This window comes from Symphalangus syndactylus, chromosome 2 (genome assembly GCF_028878055.3).
Source record: "Symphalangus syndactylus isolate Jambi chromosome 2, NHGRI_mSymSyn1-v2.1_pri, whole genome shotgun sequence".
Classification (NCBI taxonomy): Eukaryota; Metazoa; Chordata; class Mammalia; order Primates; family Hylobatidae; genus Symphalangus; species Symphalangus syndactylus.
Window position 1 is genome coordinate 121,372,723 of NC_072424.2, and position 18,253 is coordinate 121,390,975.

General features: G+C 39.8%; 1 protein-coding gene across 4 annotated transcripts in view; it reads left to right on the top strand.

Moving 5' to 3' along the window:
• The window catches only part of PHACTR2 (phosphatase and actin regulator 2), a 295,326-nt gene that overhangs the window by 58,568 nt on the left and 218,505 nt on the right, over nucleotides 1-18,253 (top strand). Inside the window, exon 1 of one of the 4 annotated variants that reach the window (XM_055266052.2) lies at nucleotides 12,807-13,539. The exons of the other annotated variants lie outside the window; for them this stretch is intronic. Within the exon in view, the coding sequence (XP_055122027.2) occupies nucleotides 13,527-13,539 (13 nt within the window). The 5' untranslated portion in view covers nucleotides 12,807-13,526. Of the gene's footprint in view, nucleotides 1-12,806; nucleotides 13,540-18,253 lie in introns of those variants that run through there. 4 annotated transcript variants of the gene reach the window in all.

Below are 18,253 nucleotides of genomic sequence, written 5' to 3' on the forward strand. Positions count from 1 at the left end.
TGCTCTCATTAACCAGGTCAGAATTGCTGGCTGCCGTTGCTGTCAGGTGGGGTGAGTCAGGTCTGTGGGGATGTTTGACATCATAGGGGCCCTCTTATTCTAATCAGCTTGTTTTAGCAGAGCTCCTTTGTATAAACCCATCAGCTGAGGGAAGCTCTGAAATGAAGACTGTTACATAATGATTTTATGAATAACATACAGCTTCCTAAAATCGGTCTTTTTCTGTTACATCTTCAAACCAGGTTTTAGAAGCAAGACAATTTTAGATTCTTATAGTAAGAACAAATTTAGACACCTTCATAAGGTGTGACGCATTTGATGCAAAATATAGATGGACAAGGAACGATGTTGCTTATTAATAAGTTCAATTAGAGGATGGGCACTAAAATATATATGAACTAAGGTAAGTATGTCAAATGACACACTAAAGGCTAATTAGGTAAAGGGAGAAGTGTACATGACAGGTTTCTGATTTTCTAGCTTTTTAACGGTAAAGGTAACTTTATTTCCAGCGTTCGACCAAAATGCAGGGATTTGGGCCACATTTACTTGGCTCCGGGGGAGTTTTTCAATTCTGTTGAAGCACAGCAGGCAAGGCCTGGGTCGTGAGAATTCTGTGGTGCTGACTGCATTTGGAGCTTAATTATTTAAATGTTTCCAGACTCAAATGACTGATGAGCTAACATATTTTTAATTCAGACTTTCACAGAGCAAGCTATAAGGTGTGTCTTGATAAACCGATGCTCACTTGAAGTTCCATGCCATGTATTTTATTTCAATAGCCATATTTTAAATGACAAATTTAAAATTGTATCCAAATTTCAAGGGAACAGAGGCCTGCATTAGTTCCAGTACCCAGTGAAAGCTTTCGTGAAGAGGACTAGAGGTGGTTTTGTTGTTGTTTTTAAAGAGAGAGAAAAATGCTGTTAGAATAAAAATAAAGAATGTTACCAGAATGTTCTACTTAATTTAGCTTTCCAAAGATAAACACACTGGTGAATCATTACATGCTGATGGTGCTATTTTAACATTAATCCTTTAACCTTTTCCTTCTCCCTTCCTGTCTACTGAGTTGGGTGGGTTATAGGTAGAGTCACTTAGGGAAAAGTTTGTTCGTTTTTAGTTTTTCTATGGTTCAAACTATTTCTCGTATAAGCACTATCTACTGGAGGCTCTTAAAATAGTACTTTAAAGAATAAAAGAATACTTAAGAATGATTCAGTTGGTGGAGATTCTATAAATTTAGATAATTTACTAATCATTATGCTTATTAAGTAATTTAACTATCTCAAATGAATTACAGATATTTTATAGCACTATCCACATGTTAATTGAATCTTGATCCTCAGGCCTGCAAAACTGGCCATGGAAAATACTTTTGTTGTCCCCAGCAAGCCAGATCTGTGAGTCCCTTTATTCCTCTAGGTCTTCATTTGGTGTCTTTTTAGCGTATATTCTGTTTTCCAAGTTGGGAGCGGCTAAGCGGGTCGTCCTTTCTTAGAAGGTTTATTTCCTGGTGGTAGTCTTGTTACTGAGACTCACATTTGCCTGAACTGCATTAGGAGAGACACTCTTACTTATATTTGTATCCCCAGATTGTTAGCAGAGTATCAGTAATAAAAGCTTAACATCCAGTGTTTTTGAGTGGATAATATAGTAGGTTTTCAGCAAGTGAACGTTTTTGAAAACACCAAAACTCTGTGTAAGAATCACAGCATCAGGCCAGGCACTGTGGCTCATGCCTGTAATCCCAGCACTATGGGATGCCAAGGTGGGAGGATCACGTGAGCCTAGTAGTTTGAGATCAGCCTGGGCAACATAGTGAGACCCCATTTTACTAAAAATAAAAAAGTTAGCTGGCTGTGGTGGTATGTGACTGTAGTCCAATCTACTTGGGAGGCTAAGGCAGGAGGATCACTTAAGCCCAGGAGTTTGAGGTTGCAGTGAACTGTGATCATGCCACAGCATTCCAGCTTGAGTAACAGAGTGAGACCTCATCTCAAAATAAAAATAAAAATAAAAATAGAAAGAATCATGGCATCCAACTCTGAGGCTGTTGCTAGGGCTCTGCAGCCCTTGCTGAAAGTCCTGTGAACTTACTTGCTGGCCAGCAGCCCCATCTGCCTTCTGCCTGTGTCTTGCAACAGCTCTATTGCTGCCAGCACAGCCCTCCTGCCTCCTTCCCTCCTACGTTTCTGCTCCCAGTATGCATATCAAGGTCACATTCTTCTGCTCTATACTCTGGATCTTTCTACACTTGGCGTGTATTTTCCCCTCTGTGTTCTCACGCTCCACACTGTGGAAGAACACATTCTCTCGGGAAAACCCATTGTAGGGAGGGACAGGAATGACTTCCAGGAAGACAGTTGCTCAACCTAGCCTCCAAGAAATGAAAGACAAACCATTCGTGAGCTGCTCGCTGTCCCATCCTTGAAGGAATATTGAGGTGGTCTAGGGTATCTCAGTGGTTTTGCTTTTTTGCCTTGAGCAGTTGTATGGAAACATAATACTGGCTTCCAGGTAAGTAGTAAAGACCTCTTGCATTTTCATTAAATGGTTAAATGTGATTTCTTTTATTCAAGGTGAATATCATCCTCTACCCACAGACCATCCTAAAAATAAAGTGAAATCCCTACTCTCTACAATCCACATGCCAAATGTGAGCAAACATGTTTGGAATAAAGTGTATTACATATGTCATCTTTGCAGAGTTCAGTTGTAATTTGTCCTGGACTCTTGGATTCCTCTTCTGCTATCTGTTTTTCCTGATGGGAGCCAGTGATAAAAGGATTAAGGAGATTTGATTCCCCCTTCAAACAATACATGGTTCCATTTGTGTTCTAGCATAGAAGTTTTTAAAGTCTTTATTCAGCATTGACCTAAACAGTTTTTCATTTAAGCCACTGAACATGCTGGACCCAGGCTTTGGAATGCCATACAGAGCTAGATTATTGGAAATCCCCCAGGTCCATTATATTGACATTCTTTTTTATAATTTATCTACCATTTTATCCTGAGAAATTCTCTTTCATTACCTGCTCAAAGCCCATCACTGGTGCCCTTCCTGATGCTCCTCCTACCACCTGCCATATTTTCTACCTGTTACTCAGCATGCAAGACTTCAGATGCACCTGTGGAAGTAGTGGTGGGGGCTTTGGCTGTTTCTGAGCCTGTTCCTGGGGAGAGGGAACTTTAATTAAGATGACTTGATGGCATGTAGTTTGTTAAGACAGTGATGATATAGTAGGTCAAAGAATGCCCCCCGCACCCCCCCAAAAAGAACCACATCTTAACCCCTTAAACCTGTGAATATGTTACTTTACATGGCAAAAGGGACTTTGCAGATATGAAGACGTTAAGGATGTTGACTTTATGATCCTGGGAGAAATGATCCTACATTATTTGGTTGGGCTCAGTGTAATCACAGGATTCCTTATAAGAGGGACAAGAAGGTCAAAAGAGGAGAAGGCAATGTGACGATGAAGACAAATTTTGGAGCAATGAGGCTGTAACCAAAGAATGCAACTGAGCCTAGGAGGTGGAAGAGACCAAGCCAGAGCCTCCAGAGGAATGCAGCCCTTCAGAACACCTGGATTTGAGCCCTAGAAGACTAATTTTGGATTTCTGACCCAGAACCATCAGAGTAGATTTGGGCTGTTTTAAGCCATTAAATTGGTGGTAATTTGTTACAGTAGCAACAGGAAACTAATACTGATGAAAAGATAATAGGAAAGGAAAGTAAAAGCAGAAGTGTGAGCCAGGGAGGGATCGCAGTCATCTGATGGCAAAGCACTTCTCTAAAAACAACCACATGGCTTCCCCTTCCTGGCCCATGTCCCTGTGGTTATGTTAGAAACTGGTTAACCTTGACTGTTATCCAGTGCCTTTCCTGGCTTTGTCCTTCATATCAGATGCAGATGTTTTATCTCCTTTTTTTATGGCTCCTAGGAATCTTCTATAACCCCCTTGGAGGAATCACTAGACCTCATGTCTCAAAGACTAGCTAAGTGTTTGCTGTGGTCCTAACAAGTCCATCTAGAGCCATTTAAATGGCTGGCATTGATGCTTTCTGTTACCTGTTCCAGGTTTAGTGGCGTGAATAGTAAACATAGTAGATTAGTCCTTTGTAATTAAACTTAGCATCTCACCTCTGACTCTTTTAGAACAATGATGGTAGTGGGAGGAGTCAGAGAGCTCAGTCCCCAGTTAAATCAGTCAGGCATTTATTGATGACCCACGGGGTACTCAGCGCTTTGCTCTAGGTGTCCTAAGCTGATCTTAGGATTGATGCAAAATATAGATGGACAAGGAATGATGTTGCTTATTAATAAGTTCAATTAGAGGATTGGCTCTAAAAGATTGGCGTCACCTCCAATTCTTTTTTCAATGAAGGCCTGGATAAGGAGATAAAAGCAGAATGGTGAAAAAGGATCATTCTCTCAATTAATCTAAAGCCTATGTGTTAATACCCTTTAAAAAAATAAAACTACTAGATGGCAAGTATACTTTCATAGGAGAAAACTAAACTTTCATTAGGCTATTTAAGGAGATCAGGCAGAAATTGATTCATGAGAGAAAAAAGTAACACATGCTTTTTAGGCATTTTTAGGAATTTTGGCTCTGCCTGGACCACACCGTTTATTGATTCATCCATCACTTATCTGGTCATGTATTCATTCTAGAAACAATTGTTGAGCACTCAGTAGTGTTCTGGGAGCTATGAGGAAGACCTTGACAAGATTTCTACGTCTTTCATGGACGCCATCAATAGACGTTTGATAAGAAGTAACCCAACTTAACAAATGTCTTATTACTAAAGAAATGCTTATTAATTTAAGTTTAAGTCAAGCAGAGCCTAGAATACTTGTTTGATGAATCCCAAACAGCCTATGGAGGAAATTTTTTTAGTTGCAAAGGGTGCTTCCCTTGCTAGCCTATAAGAACAGCTCATTAAGATCCAGCCTATACCTTTCCCCCTTTCTGTGCTGTATTAAGATATACCACCCTTTCTTTATAGAATCATGAGTCTGCAAGAGATTTGAGAGATCAGCAGTCCATTTTGCTGACTTGGGCACAAATACTTTCAGGAGCCAGGCAGGCCATGTAAGTGTGTGTAGCTCAATGTGAGACAATTGGGAGTGGCGGAAACTTTGGCAAACTCAGAGCAGATGCCTTGTCTAAAGCTTTCAAGGTTTGGCCTGGCCAAATGATCATGTCATTGAGGTGGATTTGATTAGACTACCAGTTGGCAGCTCATGATTCTAATCTGAGAAAACAGTAGTCTGACCCTTTCTTAAAGTCTACTAGAGAGAATCACCTTTTTGAGTATGAATAGCAGGCTGTCCCCAGTCCGGCCGGCATGAGCCTGCCAGCCACATCATTGGAGGGGAACTTGCTGTGTTGTTAGGATGGGTACTCATCATACTTCCAACTAACTGGTGGCTTGTGGAGAGAACTTGTGCAAGCTGTATATTCCTGGAGCAGCTTCTCTGAACCAGTTTTTTCCTTTGTTTGCTGGTTTTGTAACAATAGATTCATCCATAAGCAGCTGTAACTGCCCTTTAAGCAACAGGTTACCCTTTTGGCTGATCGATATGGTCAGAAGCCCTTTTTTGCCAATAGTCAGCACCATGTCAAACAGATGCCTTCCTCTGCATTCCAGTGACCTGGTGGCATTGCTGCCAACTCAATAATTTTTTGAGCATTGGCCATAATAAAGTATATGTAAAGTTCTTAAAAACTATTTTTAAAAATCCTTGAAGTGGTAAATAGATTGAGCTAAATAATGGTAAGCATATATCCTTCTGCTTTGATTTACAGATTTATAATTTAGTCTTCCTTCAGGAATAATTTTTAAATGCAGCCATCTCCTGGAATTTAGAAAGAAGCCTGTACCTCAATGCCTTTTACAGGCAGAAATTCTACCATGTTTATTTTCATACCAAGACTATTGAGTGCTATTGAAGGCGAAGTGATTGTTTTGTTTAGTTTTGTTTTGTTTTGCCAAGGCAAAAGAATAGCTTTAAACATTTCATTAGTCAAATTGAGACAGAAGCCTGAAGCTTTAAAAGAAATTATGCTTTTGCATTGAAAGCAGAAGTTCAATAAAATAAGATTCTATAAAAAGAAGTTGGGCCTATACATTGAGCCTGGCCATTCCTGGTAAATATTGTAGAATGAAGAGATGACACATAAACATGCTACAACACGAAGGACCTGAATTTGAATCCAGATCTATCGTTTGTGCATCTTGAGGCACATTTCTTAACCTCTCCAAGACTTAGTTTCTTCATCTATAAAATGGGAATAATAATAGTACCAAACTCATTCTTGCTGTTATGTTTAAATGAAATAAATGCATAAAGAAAGTATTGGGCACCGTGCCTGGTAAATAGTCAATGTTCAAAAAATGAAAGCTGTGGTCTCTGGCCTGAGACTCAGATACAGGTGTCAGTTCTGGGTTCCAATTCTGGAGGAGAAGGAAGAAAGCCCAGAGTCTTCTTTGAGAAAATCAGAATCTTCTGGAAAAAAAGGCCTTCTTGGGATGGCCTTTAGATCTGTACAGGTTGCTGGTCAAAGTGTCTAATGAATTGATTTTCACTGCAATGGCCAGAGCTTCCCCAACATGTTTTTGCAGGGCCAGGCCAATGTTGAGCCTCCTTCTCAGAGGGCTGCTTGCAGGTTTTTGTAGGAGTACAATGCTGGGCTAAGGCACACTAGACTGACACCTAGGAAATCTCATTTATATGTCAGAATTTGCTTCCTAGGCACTCTTGGGTCAACTGGTTTTATTAGAAAAGCTAAACATATTTCACATATTGGGGAACCCTCTCTCTCTGACTTTGGCAGAGTTCCTTTTATGCCTTTCACGGAGATAGGCTTTTTAGTTTTCCAGCCACCAGGGCGTTCACTTTGAGATTCATTGCTGAGTAAGTGCCATCTGTGTGGACTCCTGGGTCCCAGATGGTCCTTTGTTTTCTCTCATTCTTCTGCATTGTTACTGTAAGAGAAATACATTCCCAGGCTTTTTATGTATTAGCAGTCTTAAAATATTTTGGAATTCAACTCATGCCTTCCTTTTCAGTGGAAGGTCTTTTTTGTTTGTTTGCTTGTTTGTTTTAAATTTTTTTAATTTTTAATTATTATTGATACATAATAGTTATACATAGGGGTTACATCTGATATTTTGATGCAATCATACAACTTGTAATGACCAAATCAAGGTAATGGAGATATTCATTGCCTCAAGCATTTATCATTTTTTATGTTAGGAACATTCCAATTCCACTCTTTTAGTTATTTTGAAATATAAAATATGATTGTTAACTATAGTCACCTCATTGTGCTACCTAACGCTAGTTCCTTTAGTTTTGTTTTCACTCTCTCTGTCCCCCTCCCTAATAGTTTTATGGTTTTGAAGTCATCTCCACCTTGTCCCTCTAACCTTCCCATCTAGTCAGGTTTTCTAATGACATCTTGAGGAAGTTTCTGCTCAATTTTGAGGGCATATTGCCAATCCAGTATTTAGGGACCCACGTGAAGCTTAGTTAATTATTGATTATGAAGACTTATCCTCTCCCAGACCCTCAAGGCTTTATAAAGCCATGGCTCCTGGAACTAAGGCATCAGCCATTTGTTTTTCCAACCTCATTTCTTGAGCCAGGACTCTCCATTCAAGCAGAGCCTGGCTCTGACTGCTCCTTTCTCGTGTGGAGCTCTTTTAGAGCCATCACTACATAGGAGCTGTGCATCTGGCCTTCATCTCTGCTTTTGTCCCTTGGGTACAGCAGGACACTGCAGAAACCTCACCCACAGCCTTCAGCTTTTGGCTCCCTTCTAATTCATAGAAATGGTCAACTAGCTTCTTGTGCCTAGCTGTGATTTACCTATTTAATATTTTATCTATCATTGCTATGTGTTTGGAGCAGTGGGGTGTTGTCCAAGTGTGGATTCACCAAACCACCTTGGCCAAAAGTCCAAACTTGTCAGAAGACTGTGTCTGATGGATATTGCCTTATGTAAGGTCCAGACACCAGGCAATCTGGCTGTGCAGAAAAATTTCACAGCCTCTGCATTAAGATGTTAAAGAGGGTAAGTGTGGGCCAGGCGCAGTGGCTCATGCCCGTAATCCCAGCACTTTGGGAGGCCAAGGTGGGCAGATCACCCGTGGTCAGGAGTTTGAGACCAGCCTGGCCAACATGGCAAAACCCCGTCTCTACTAAAAATACAAAAACTAGCCAGGCACGGTGGCATGTGCCTGTAATCCCAGCTACTCGGGAGGCTGAGACAGAAGAACTGCTAGAATCCATGAGACGGAGGCTGCAGTGAGCCAAGATTGCACCACGGCACTCTAGCCTGGGTGACAAGAGCAAGACTCTGTCTCAAAAAAAAAAAAAAAATTACGTGGAAGTAACTAAACTAATTGAAATGTCTTTACCTCCAACAATTTGCTGTTAAAAAATTATTCGATGACACTTGTTAAAGCACAGTAAGGCAGGTTTTATTTGGGACCACTGCAATAGGTATAGGGACAACTGCCATGGGATTTTTTAGCTGGGGAGAGGGATTGGGCTCAACTTTGAATACAACAGGGAAAAAAAATTATAGCCAAGGAGCAGTGTATGTTGCTCTGCCTCAAAAAAAAAAAAAAAAAAAAAAATACGTATCAGGCACACTCCAAGGACCATGAATAAGGGAAGAGAAGCAAATGTTATCAAGAAATTCAGGAGACCCCTCCCCACACTTTAAATCAGAAGAGAAACCTCAAAAGGAGAATAGTTAGGCACAATAGAAAACATAGTCATGTCAAGTAAGCATTGGCCTAAAATCCACATAGTAGAACATTGGATAAATGTATAATGTTTCTTGCCCAGATCTTCCTGGAAATACTATCTGTTGCAAAACTTTCTCCTATCAACTGTTTTTGGTTAATAGTTCAGGGATTTGGTTTAGTACCTTGGAGAGTTATATATCCAAGCATTTTGCTTGTCAAAACTATTTGATAGCTGTATTTGTAAAAGCAGTGGCTCAAATGTTTTTAGAAGAGATTTTCAGCTGGTTGGGGTGGCTCATGCCTGTAATCCCAGCACTTTGGGAGACCGAGGTGGGTGGATCACTTGAGGTCAGGAGTTCAAGACAATCTGGCCAACATGGCGAAACACTGTCTCTACTAAAAATACAAAAAATTAGCTGGGCATGGCTACAGGTGCCTGTAACCCCAGCTACCTGGGAACTGAGGCTCGAGAATCACTTGAACCCGGGAGGCAGAGGTTGCAGTGAGCCGAGATCATGCCACTGCACTCCAGCCTGGTGACAGAGCAAGACTCCGATTCAAAAAAAAAAAAAAAGAAAGAAAGAAAAGAAGAGACTTTCAGTAGAATCTGTTCCAAAATGAACAGGGAGCAAGCTTTCTCATTGGTAGTCAATGTTCTGGCGCTTCTTTATTTCTTTGGATGAATCAGAAACTCAAAAGGTTGAGATAGTCAGATAGGCCCATTTGAGTATCCAAGAGATCTACTGGACCAAGCAATCTAATTATGTCGGCAGTTCACTCTTTTACTCCTCCATCCTGAGAAACAGAGCCTGATTTTCTAAGAAAGGATCCGAATCCATCATCTAAAAGTAAAACTATGTTCTTTTTAGCCTGTGATTTTGGAGTCCCTCTGCCCCTTGGAGTGGTGTTTCTGCTCTTTTTCTCCATAGAATCCAGCTGAACTGGCCTTTATCCCCCCGGGCTCGAATTTCAGTTAGGAAAGGCAGAGTATTATTGCCACCTATTGTCATCAGTTCTTCTCTGTGCTTCCAATAAGTGAGAGCTTCTGCTAGGAAAGTTAAGAAGTAATGTGACCCAGTGCACTGGCTCATGCCTGTAATCCCAGCACTTTGGGAGGCAGAGGCGGGTGGATCACCTGCGGTCAGGAGTTCAAGACCAGCCTGATCAACATGGTGAAACCCATCTCTACTGAAAATACAAAAATTAGCCAGGTGTGGTGGTGAGCACCTGTAATCCCAGCTACTCTCGAGGCTGAGGCATAAGAATTGCTTGAACCCAAGAGGTGGAGGTTGCAGTGAGCCAAGATTGTGCCACTGCACTCCAGCCTAGGCAACAGAACGAGACTCCGTCTCAAAAAAATAAAAGAGAAAAAAAAAGAAAAGTAAGCAGAACTTTTATAGGAAGCCAAGACATCATCTTCTTTGTTAAAACTGAGACAGTTGCTAATAGGGTTTTTTTTTTTTTTTTTGTAGAAAGATGTGCTTGGTGATGCGTTTGAAGACTCAGGGCCCCACAGCAGCCTCGCTGTTGCCACCTCAGCCAGGCAGGCCCAGCGTCCCAAACATCATACAACCAACCCCAGGCAAACACTCTTAAAAAACCCAGACAGTGAGGGGTTGTGTCCTTTTTTCGAAGGTGGGATCATACTGAGGGTACTTGGATGCAGGTGCTCCAAATTACCCCAGCCTCAAACAAGTTTGTTGAACTCTAGGCAAGCTGAGTATGTACTCATGGGAAGGTTAATAAAAATGGGAATGAACCCCATATTTAGAAACATAACGGAGAACATTAGGCTTATCGAAGCCTCTACCATGCCCACGGCATATCTGGGGCCATTGGAAAGGGCCTGGTGAACATTTTATAACCAGGCATTCCCCAGCTACAGCATATTAATTGTGGGTGTGAATTAAATCAAGGGAGGGAGTGGATTCTCCCTGGAGCTTGAGGAAAATGGTCCACTTACTGTGCTTTTTCACGGTTGCATTGCCCTTCCTCTGAGGAGGGGCAGTGGTGGAGCCATTTACCAATACAGAGAAATGGGAAGCAGTTATGTCCTTGGCAATGAATGCAGTTTTTGAACAGGGCTTAATTTATAATGGACACTCAACCTTAATTTTCTGATTTCTAGACATTTTTCTATGTTGCCCATTTCTTATTTATCTCTTAGTGGAGATGTCTGAGTATTTACAGGCAAGGGAGGGAGATGGTAAGTTCCTAAATACCTAAGGGAATCCTGTGACAAAATTGTATTAAGAATTATTTTCTGCCATTTTATTTTATTGTAAATTGACAAATTCTAACTGTATATATTTATGGGGTATGATGTGATATTATGACATATGTGTACAATGTGGGATGATTAAATCCAGCTAATTAACACATCCATCACCACAAACACTTGTCATCTACCATTTTAAATTGCAAAAATGGACTGAAGGACCACAGTCCTTCAACTGAAACCCGTGGAGTCAGTTGTGTTTCAGAATTCAGAATTTTATTTTAGAAAGGTAATAGAAAACATATGCTACTTATTGTGAATCACTCCTAGCAGGATCTGGGAAGATTCTTAGAACCTATAATATTAAACATTTCTGTAGCAAACATGATTATTTGCTCTGAGTGGAATAAGTAAAGATTTTTAATAGCATCACATCACTTCAAGTTATGACACTAAATGCATTTTGGAGTGAAACTTACCAAAAACAACAATATTTTTAAAACTTTCTGGATTTTAGACTTGTGAGTAAAGATCAGATTTTATATAAATCGCATTGTGAGTTAGGGAGTGCTTAATGGGCTGGCCTTGGAAGCCAGTCAGTATTTATGAAAAAAAAAAGAGTGTTTCGAATGACCAATAAAATGAACTTTTGGAACATAATCCATTTGTCATTTAAGGACTAACAGTATTAATAAAAATAACTGAGAGTCACATTTTGAACTGTGGACAAAGCTAATATAAATATATTCGTATTAGGCAATAGGCACTGCCGATAGATGAGACTTCTTAGCTGCTCCTTACCCACATCTCAGCCTTGATGATGTATCTTCTCTCTCTGTTACCTTTATTTCCCTGTTATCTCCTCTTCTTTTTTCTTAAAAATAGTTAGTTTGTCCTAGATTTTGAGCTTATAACACTCACTCTGGATAGTTAGCAGGTCTTAATCAGGGCAAGTAGATGAGGTATAGAAACCACAGTGATTTCAGTCTTACGGGATCCAAGCAAATTTTAAAAAAAGTATAAAGATGATTTTTTTAAAATTCATAGAGATATACCTTTAAAATTGTGTGAAAGAATTGAAATGACAGGGTTAAAAATCTCAGGTTAAAAATCACTGAGAAATTCAGCTTTTATTTGAGGAAAAAATTTCTGAACTATCACTGATGTAAACAAAGTGTTTTGTTTAAACAATAAAAGAACCTCATATCTATAGGAAATCCTGAAGTTACATTGAAAACAAAAATACTTAAATCTAGAAGCTGTTACAGTGGGAAACTAGACTATAAATAATTTGCAACTGGTGTGTCATTAGGAATTCCAATGGCATAAAGAAATGCTTAATAAACAAATTGCCTTTCAAATTTAGCAACTCTGGGGATATAACACTATGAACTGTTTTTTAAAACTCTGTCTGTATAAAAGACCTGGAAGGCCTAACTACACTGTGGATTCATTTCATCGTAGGTCCTATGAGGTCATTGTAAATCTTTGTACTATATTTGAGAAAACAGTTGCGCTGTCCTCAGCATCTAATGTCATGACAGCCACGAGGCCTGGCACCTGATTTCTCCAGCACTGTGCTCACCCTTGTGTCCTGACAGCGTAAGCAGTTTTTGGTGTCTTTGAGTGTCATCTTTACACAGCCAAATTAAAGGAAAGAAGGGAAGTAGGGCCTTCCTGTGTTAGTCAGTCTTTCCTGATCTTCACATTTCTTTAGCCACAGATTATAACAGTCTGTAGAATCCCCTAACCTCTTTTGACAGTTCTTTCTTGTATTATTAGTGACATTTGGTGAAAATACTTTGAATTTCTCTGTTAGGATAGGTGAGCAGAAATTCTGATCAGAAATAGAAGAACTAGTCATGATGAACATAACTAAAATGGAAGGGCAATACTCAACTTCGTAATATTTATTTGGAACAGAGATATTAAAGATAGTCTTTATTTTTCAATGTTTTATCTGCTACTCCCTGCCTCCTCCCCCAACAACAACCAAAACGCTTTAAAATTTTAAATTGAAAAGTTGCCCAGTCATTCAGTGATGTCAATGATAAAGGCTGAACCATATTTAGACTAACCCCAAGGAAAGGATAATGTATTGTATTTTTAAATATTCCTTTTTACCTTTTCATGCTCAGTGCCTCTTCCTGCTCCTGTTTGCCCTGGCATCTTTTGGAAAGCTCTGTGTTTTGCGTAGCATGTGCACTTTTTTTTCCTGAAATGTGCAACACATTCAACATTGCAGTGATTTTTTCCCCCTCCTTAGCTTACAGCAGAGGTGGAAACCCCAGGGGATTCAAGTACCCACTTGATAGGCTCAATCTCTCTTAATCAGCCTGTAATGGAGCTAATGGCTGTTTGTCATCCTTGGAGATATAAATTTCCTGGCGGTGTCTCCTGCAGACAGTGCATGAAGTATGCTCAGTGTGCCAGCAAGGGCTGATAATCAGCAGAAGGACAGGGTGCTTCGGTAGTCAGAAGAGCCAGGGCTTTCCGGCTGCCAGGCTACAGAACTCGCCTCGCCACTCCTGAGACATGGACAACGCCGGTGGGTAAAACAAGCATGAATTCTTCATAGCTGCTGGCTTCCTTTGCAGCCTGCATCCTTTGCTGCGGAAGGTTTGCCTATTTGTTGCTCTCGTTTTGCACTTAAATGTTCAAGACTGAGACGCTTGTAATATGTGAACCCCGATGCATTGTCCACAAGACAATTAGTGTTTACTTTGAAGTTTAGGAACTTGGAATGCAGATTGTATTCCAAATTCACCTTTTGTGAAGACTACTGCTATTTTATTTAGGCTGAAGCAAGTGTAGTGTTTGATTCTTTTGTGCTCAGAGCGGTGGGTGGAAAATGCATACAGTTAGTGGAAAAAACTATTACTAAGGGATGGCACAAGGTAGATGGAATTAAGTTAATGAGCTGAGCAAAAATTCTGTATAAATATTACAATATGCACAGTGTAACAGCATAAGAGCTGTTTGGTCTGATGCTTTCATCTTCACGTTAGGATGCAATGTCGAAAATGTTTCGATAGCCTCTGATATTTTAATTTCAGAATAGAGATATTAGTGGTCAATTGTGAACCTTTAAAAATGTATTTATTTTTAATATCTTTACTTGATAACTAGACAAACATGATGGTTGAAGTATGTTAATGTCAATTAAATAATTAGCATAAAATTATCAGGTGGCACTTTTTTCTTTTTACTTTGCTGTATTGAACTTTTAGAGGAGATATACTGTGAGATCATGCCCCATTTCAGTGTTGTTGGCACTCAAGCAGAATTCTCCCAGCTGTGTTATGGATTGTCTGTCTCCTGAAGCTCATTAGTTCAGTTACGCAGCTGGTATCAGCTTGAAGGTGATGCTTCCCATGCCTTGAGACACAGTCAGCTCTTCTAAGAGGTTACATCATTTAAAACACATTCTACACTACAAGACCACCCATTGATGGTGAAACATATTTGTTTATGAAATTGAGCTAGTTCAGTCCTCGGCACAGGTAGCATAGGCTAGCAGAGATTTTAAAGTCAGCGTGTATTAGGTTCTTTTATGAAATAGCTTACCAGGAACAAAACTCTGTGACTAACATTATTTGGTCATTGCCATTGAAGATATTGAAATAAAGTGGAACAGTATAATATCAGGGATGAAAATGTTAGGGTGGTGGAAGAAATGAAACAAGTGTAAGAATGTGAGTGTAGTAGCAGCAGGAGGGAAGCTGGATGCATGTATATGGATTATACCCCCATTCTGGTCATTAAAAAAATGTACTATAGGGCTTGTCATAAAAGCAGGTAGGTATGGTATTCCATGACAAGGCACAATTTGAAGATCAACCAAAAGCTTCTCTAATTACAGCAGTAGAGTGAGTTAAAAATTAAATAAATAAACTTAGAACCTCTAATTTAGCCTCATTTAAAACTTCTGCCACCCACAATTTATTATACTGACATTCTGGCGGAATGATCACTTTAATTCAAGTAAAAGCCTTTTTAAACTGACTCATATATTTATTTAAAGGCCATTAAAAAAAGGAAAGAAACTTCTGTGGCAGACTTTATGTAGGCTTAAAAATGCTAAGGGTTATTTTTCTTTTTGGGTAACTAGAGCTTTCGGGGATGTTTTCACAATCTTTAGTTATGTTATTAAATGCAATTAATAAAATACCTCTGCTCTTGATGAGTTTAAGATTATTCAAGCACTGTGGAGAGTGGCTTGTAAAGTAGCAATTTCTATATCATTTCAAATTTTAGGTGTAATCTCAAATATAGCCATACATACCTTTGAATAGAATAACAGGTTTTAAATCACATAATTTGAATGTTTCAGAAATAGCATGTTTCTTATAATGGCTTATAATTGGCTGTCAGTGATCACTTTTCATGGTAATTTTTTGATGAGGTAAGCAGCCTCTCTTACAGGAGGAAAATGTAAACATCCATTACATACACACATTTCAATACATTATATTGACTGTAAGGGAAACATTTAAGATAGAACTGGTAGGTGGCAAAAACAAAATCTGAAAAATCTGAAATAACTTGGAGCACTACAGTTTCTCCAATTTAATTTAAAGAAGATAATGATGTTGAGTATTTGCCTAAATTTTTCTAATCAGAAATGGGTTGAGGCCCTGGATTTCAGAGCTAGTAGTTTAGAGCTGGGCACTCGTACTGACAACTGAATCATTAGTTTCAAGGAGCCAGGCCTTCTTCCAGCAAGGCTTTCTGTGTGGGAGTTTGGATAATTGACAGGCAGAAGCACAGCAATGGGTCCACACAGGTTGAATGTCCCTCATTTATTCAAGTCACATAGAACGCCGCATCAGGATATTTGTGCATGGTTTCTGCTGTTAACAAGTAAAGAAAGATGAGCTGCTTGGGACTCCGGCCCTTTTGGTGGGTGTGTGTACATTTCAGCTATCATGGCATTGTGCATCTGTCCTTTTTCTCCTTAGCAGCAAAGAGCTGACATTCCTACTATCTCGGAGAAGGAGACATCCCTTCCCCATAATTGCTGGCTTCTGTATTCCTTTAAAAGCTTTTCCTGGAATAACAATAAAATATTTATCAAACTGTGCGTGTGGAATATGTCAGGGTAATTTTAGCAATATCTAACATTTTCTTCTTTTTTTTTCAAATGGCTATTTCTTCTTAGAAGTTATATAACAAGTCGAATAGATGGTGCTTTAGAATGGCACACCTGTGACTACAAGCACCATCAGCGTTCTGCCAGTGCCACTATCCTCCTTACCTCCATCAAGTGGTTCTTGTGAATGAACTGTGATAAGACATTCGGAAGCAAAGTTGATTGGTGTGTGATTTTTATCTGAAACACAATTTTTGAAATGTAATTTCATATTCTACAGTGCAGAGTACTGTAAAAAAAAAAAAAAAAAAAAAAGTTCTGCAGAATTTATTGTGTTGGGTTTTCCCTACTTGATATGAAGATATTTCAGTTACCATGTGTGGGTTGAAAGAGCCACACTCATTTGGAGGGGAAGTGGCAGCTGCTGAGAGCCCCTGAGCCTTCGCCGTGCATTCTAGCTCAGTGGTTCAAAGGCTTTTGACCATTGATGTACAATCATTGAGTTGGAGAAGGTCACAGGCTGCCAGCTCCCTGCAAAAGATGCTCGAGAGTTATTTGGAGCCAGACTGAGGAAGGGTTTGGAGTGGAGTAGTCGAGAGCATCAGGTAATTTTAGGTGAACGTTGGCTCTGCCACCTGTCATCCCAGTGACTGTGAATAAGTAATAGAAACTCTATGCATTTAATTTTCACATTGGTACGTGGTGACAATAATGGTACCCATCTCATAGGATTGCTATGAAGAGAAAATAAGATAACTCCTGTAAAGCTTTTGGTACAATGGCTGGCATATGGCAACATACAATGCATGCTGGCGTTTTAGAGAGCCATCAAAAGATTGAAGCAGGTTGCTTTATGAACAAATAAATATATGCTCCAGCAGCGTGGCTCTGAAAGTGGTGTGGATGACAGTGTGGGAAAGCGAGCAATTCTGAGCAAAGAGACTAGTCAAGTGGCTGTCTCAGAAGTAGAACTGGAAATTAATGTGGGTGGTGCAATGGGCATGGGGTTGGGGGATGCACTGGATATGCATCAGCAGAGCGCGACGAGTGGATATGGAGGCAGGGAGAACTGCAGCAGTCAAAGGAGACCCTGGAGGTTTCCAGTTAGAGAATTTAAGACAATAGTCCTGCACTACTGAACACAAAATGAGTTTTAAGAGAAAGACAGTGAGTTCCATTTTGACATTGCTGGGTTTGAAATGCCTTGTGTGTTGCCCACTAGCCATAGTAGTTGGTTCACTGGTGACTTTTTAATCCGCTTAAAGGATTAAAAAGGTTTCCTGCCCCTTCTCCCTCCAGTCTGTGGGAGATCCTATGGGATGGTATAGAGAAAGGAAACTTTCAAATGCTTCATCTTTTTTTATAGATGGAAATAAGACCAGGCAAAGAGAAACATGCTCCTAAGCATTGAAATAATTAGGGTAAAGGCCAGGCTGTTACCTAAGAAAATGTAAGCACGAAGACATTTCATTTCAAGCTGGTTCAAAACCTTAGCAGCCCAGGTTGTCAAGCCAACGTTCCTGAACAGCTAAAGATGGTGACTCAGAAGGGTTACCTAATGGGGCAGAGATCCAATAAGAATGCGTATGTTTTGAAAGAGGATGCTTTCTAGAATATTTGACTATGTTTGCAAACTCTATTTTATGCAATTAAGACTTTGTTTCCTCTAATCCTCCACTTCCGTGATATCTTGGTCTTACTATCTATAATTCTGTTAACCATGATACTTTTTAGAAATTTATTAATGTTATATATACACACACACGTACATAATATGTACACATGCATTTGCATGTGTATTATTAATATATGTACCTATGTGTGGATTCTTTAATTAGGGGATTGTCAGCCTTGATGTAGGGGAATGTAATGTTGCTAGCTCTTCTAAAAAACTTGATAAAAAATTAGAACAGATTTTCTTTTAAATTTTTTTTTTTTTTTTTTTTTTTTTTTGAGACGGAGTCTTGCTCTGTTGCCCAGGCTGGAGTGCAGTGGCGCAGTCTCGGCTCACTGCAAGCTCTGCCTCCCGGGTTCATGCCGTTCTCCTGCCTCAGCCTCTCCGAGTAGCTGGGACTACAGGCGCCTGCCACCATGCCCGGCTTATTTTTTTTTTTGTATTTTTAGTAGAGACAGGGTTTCACCGTGGTCTCGATCTCCTGACCTCGTGATC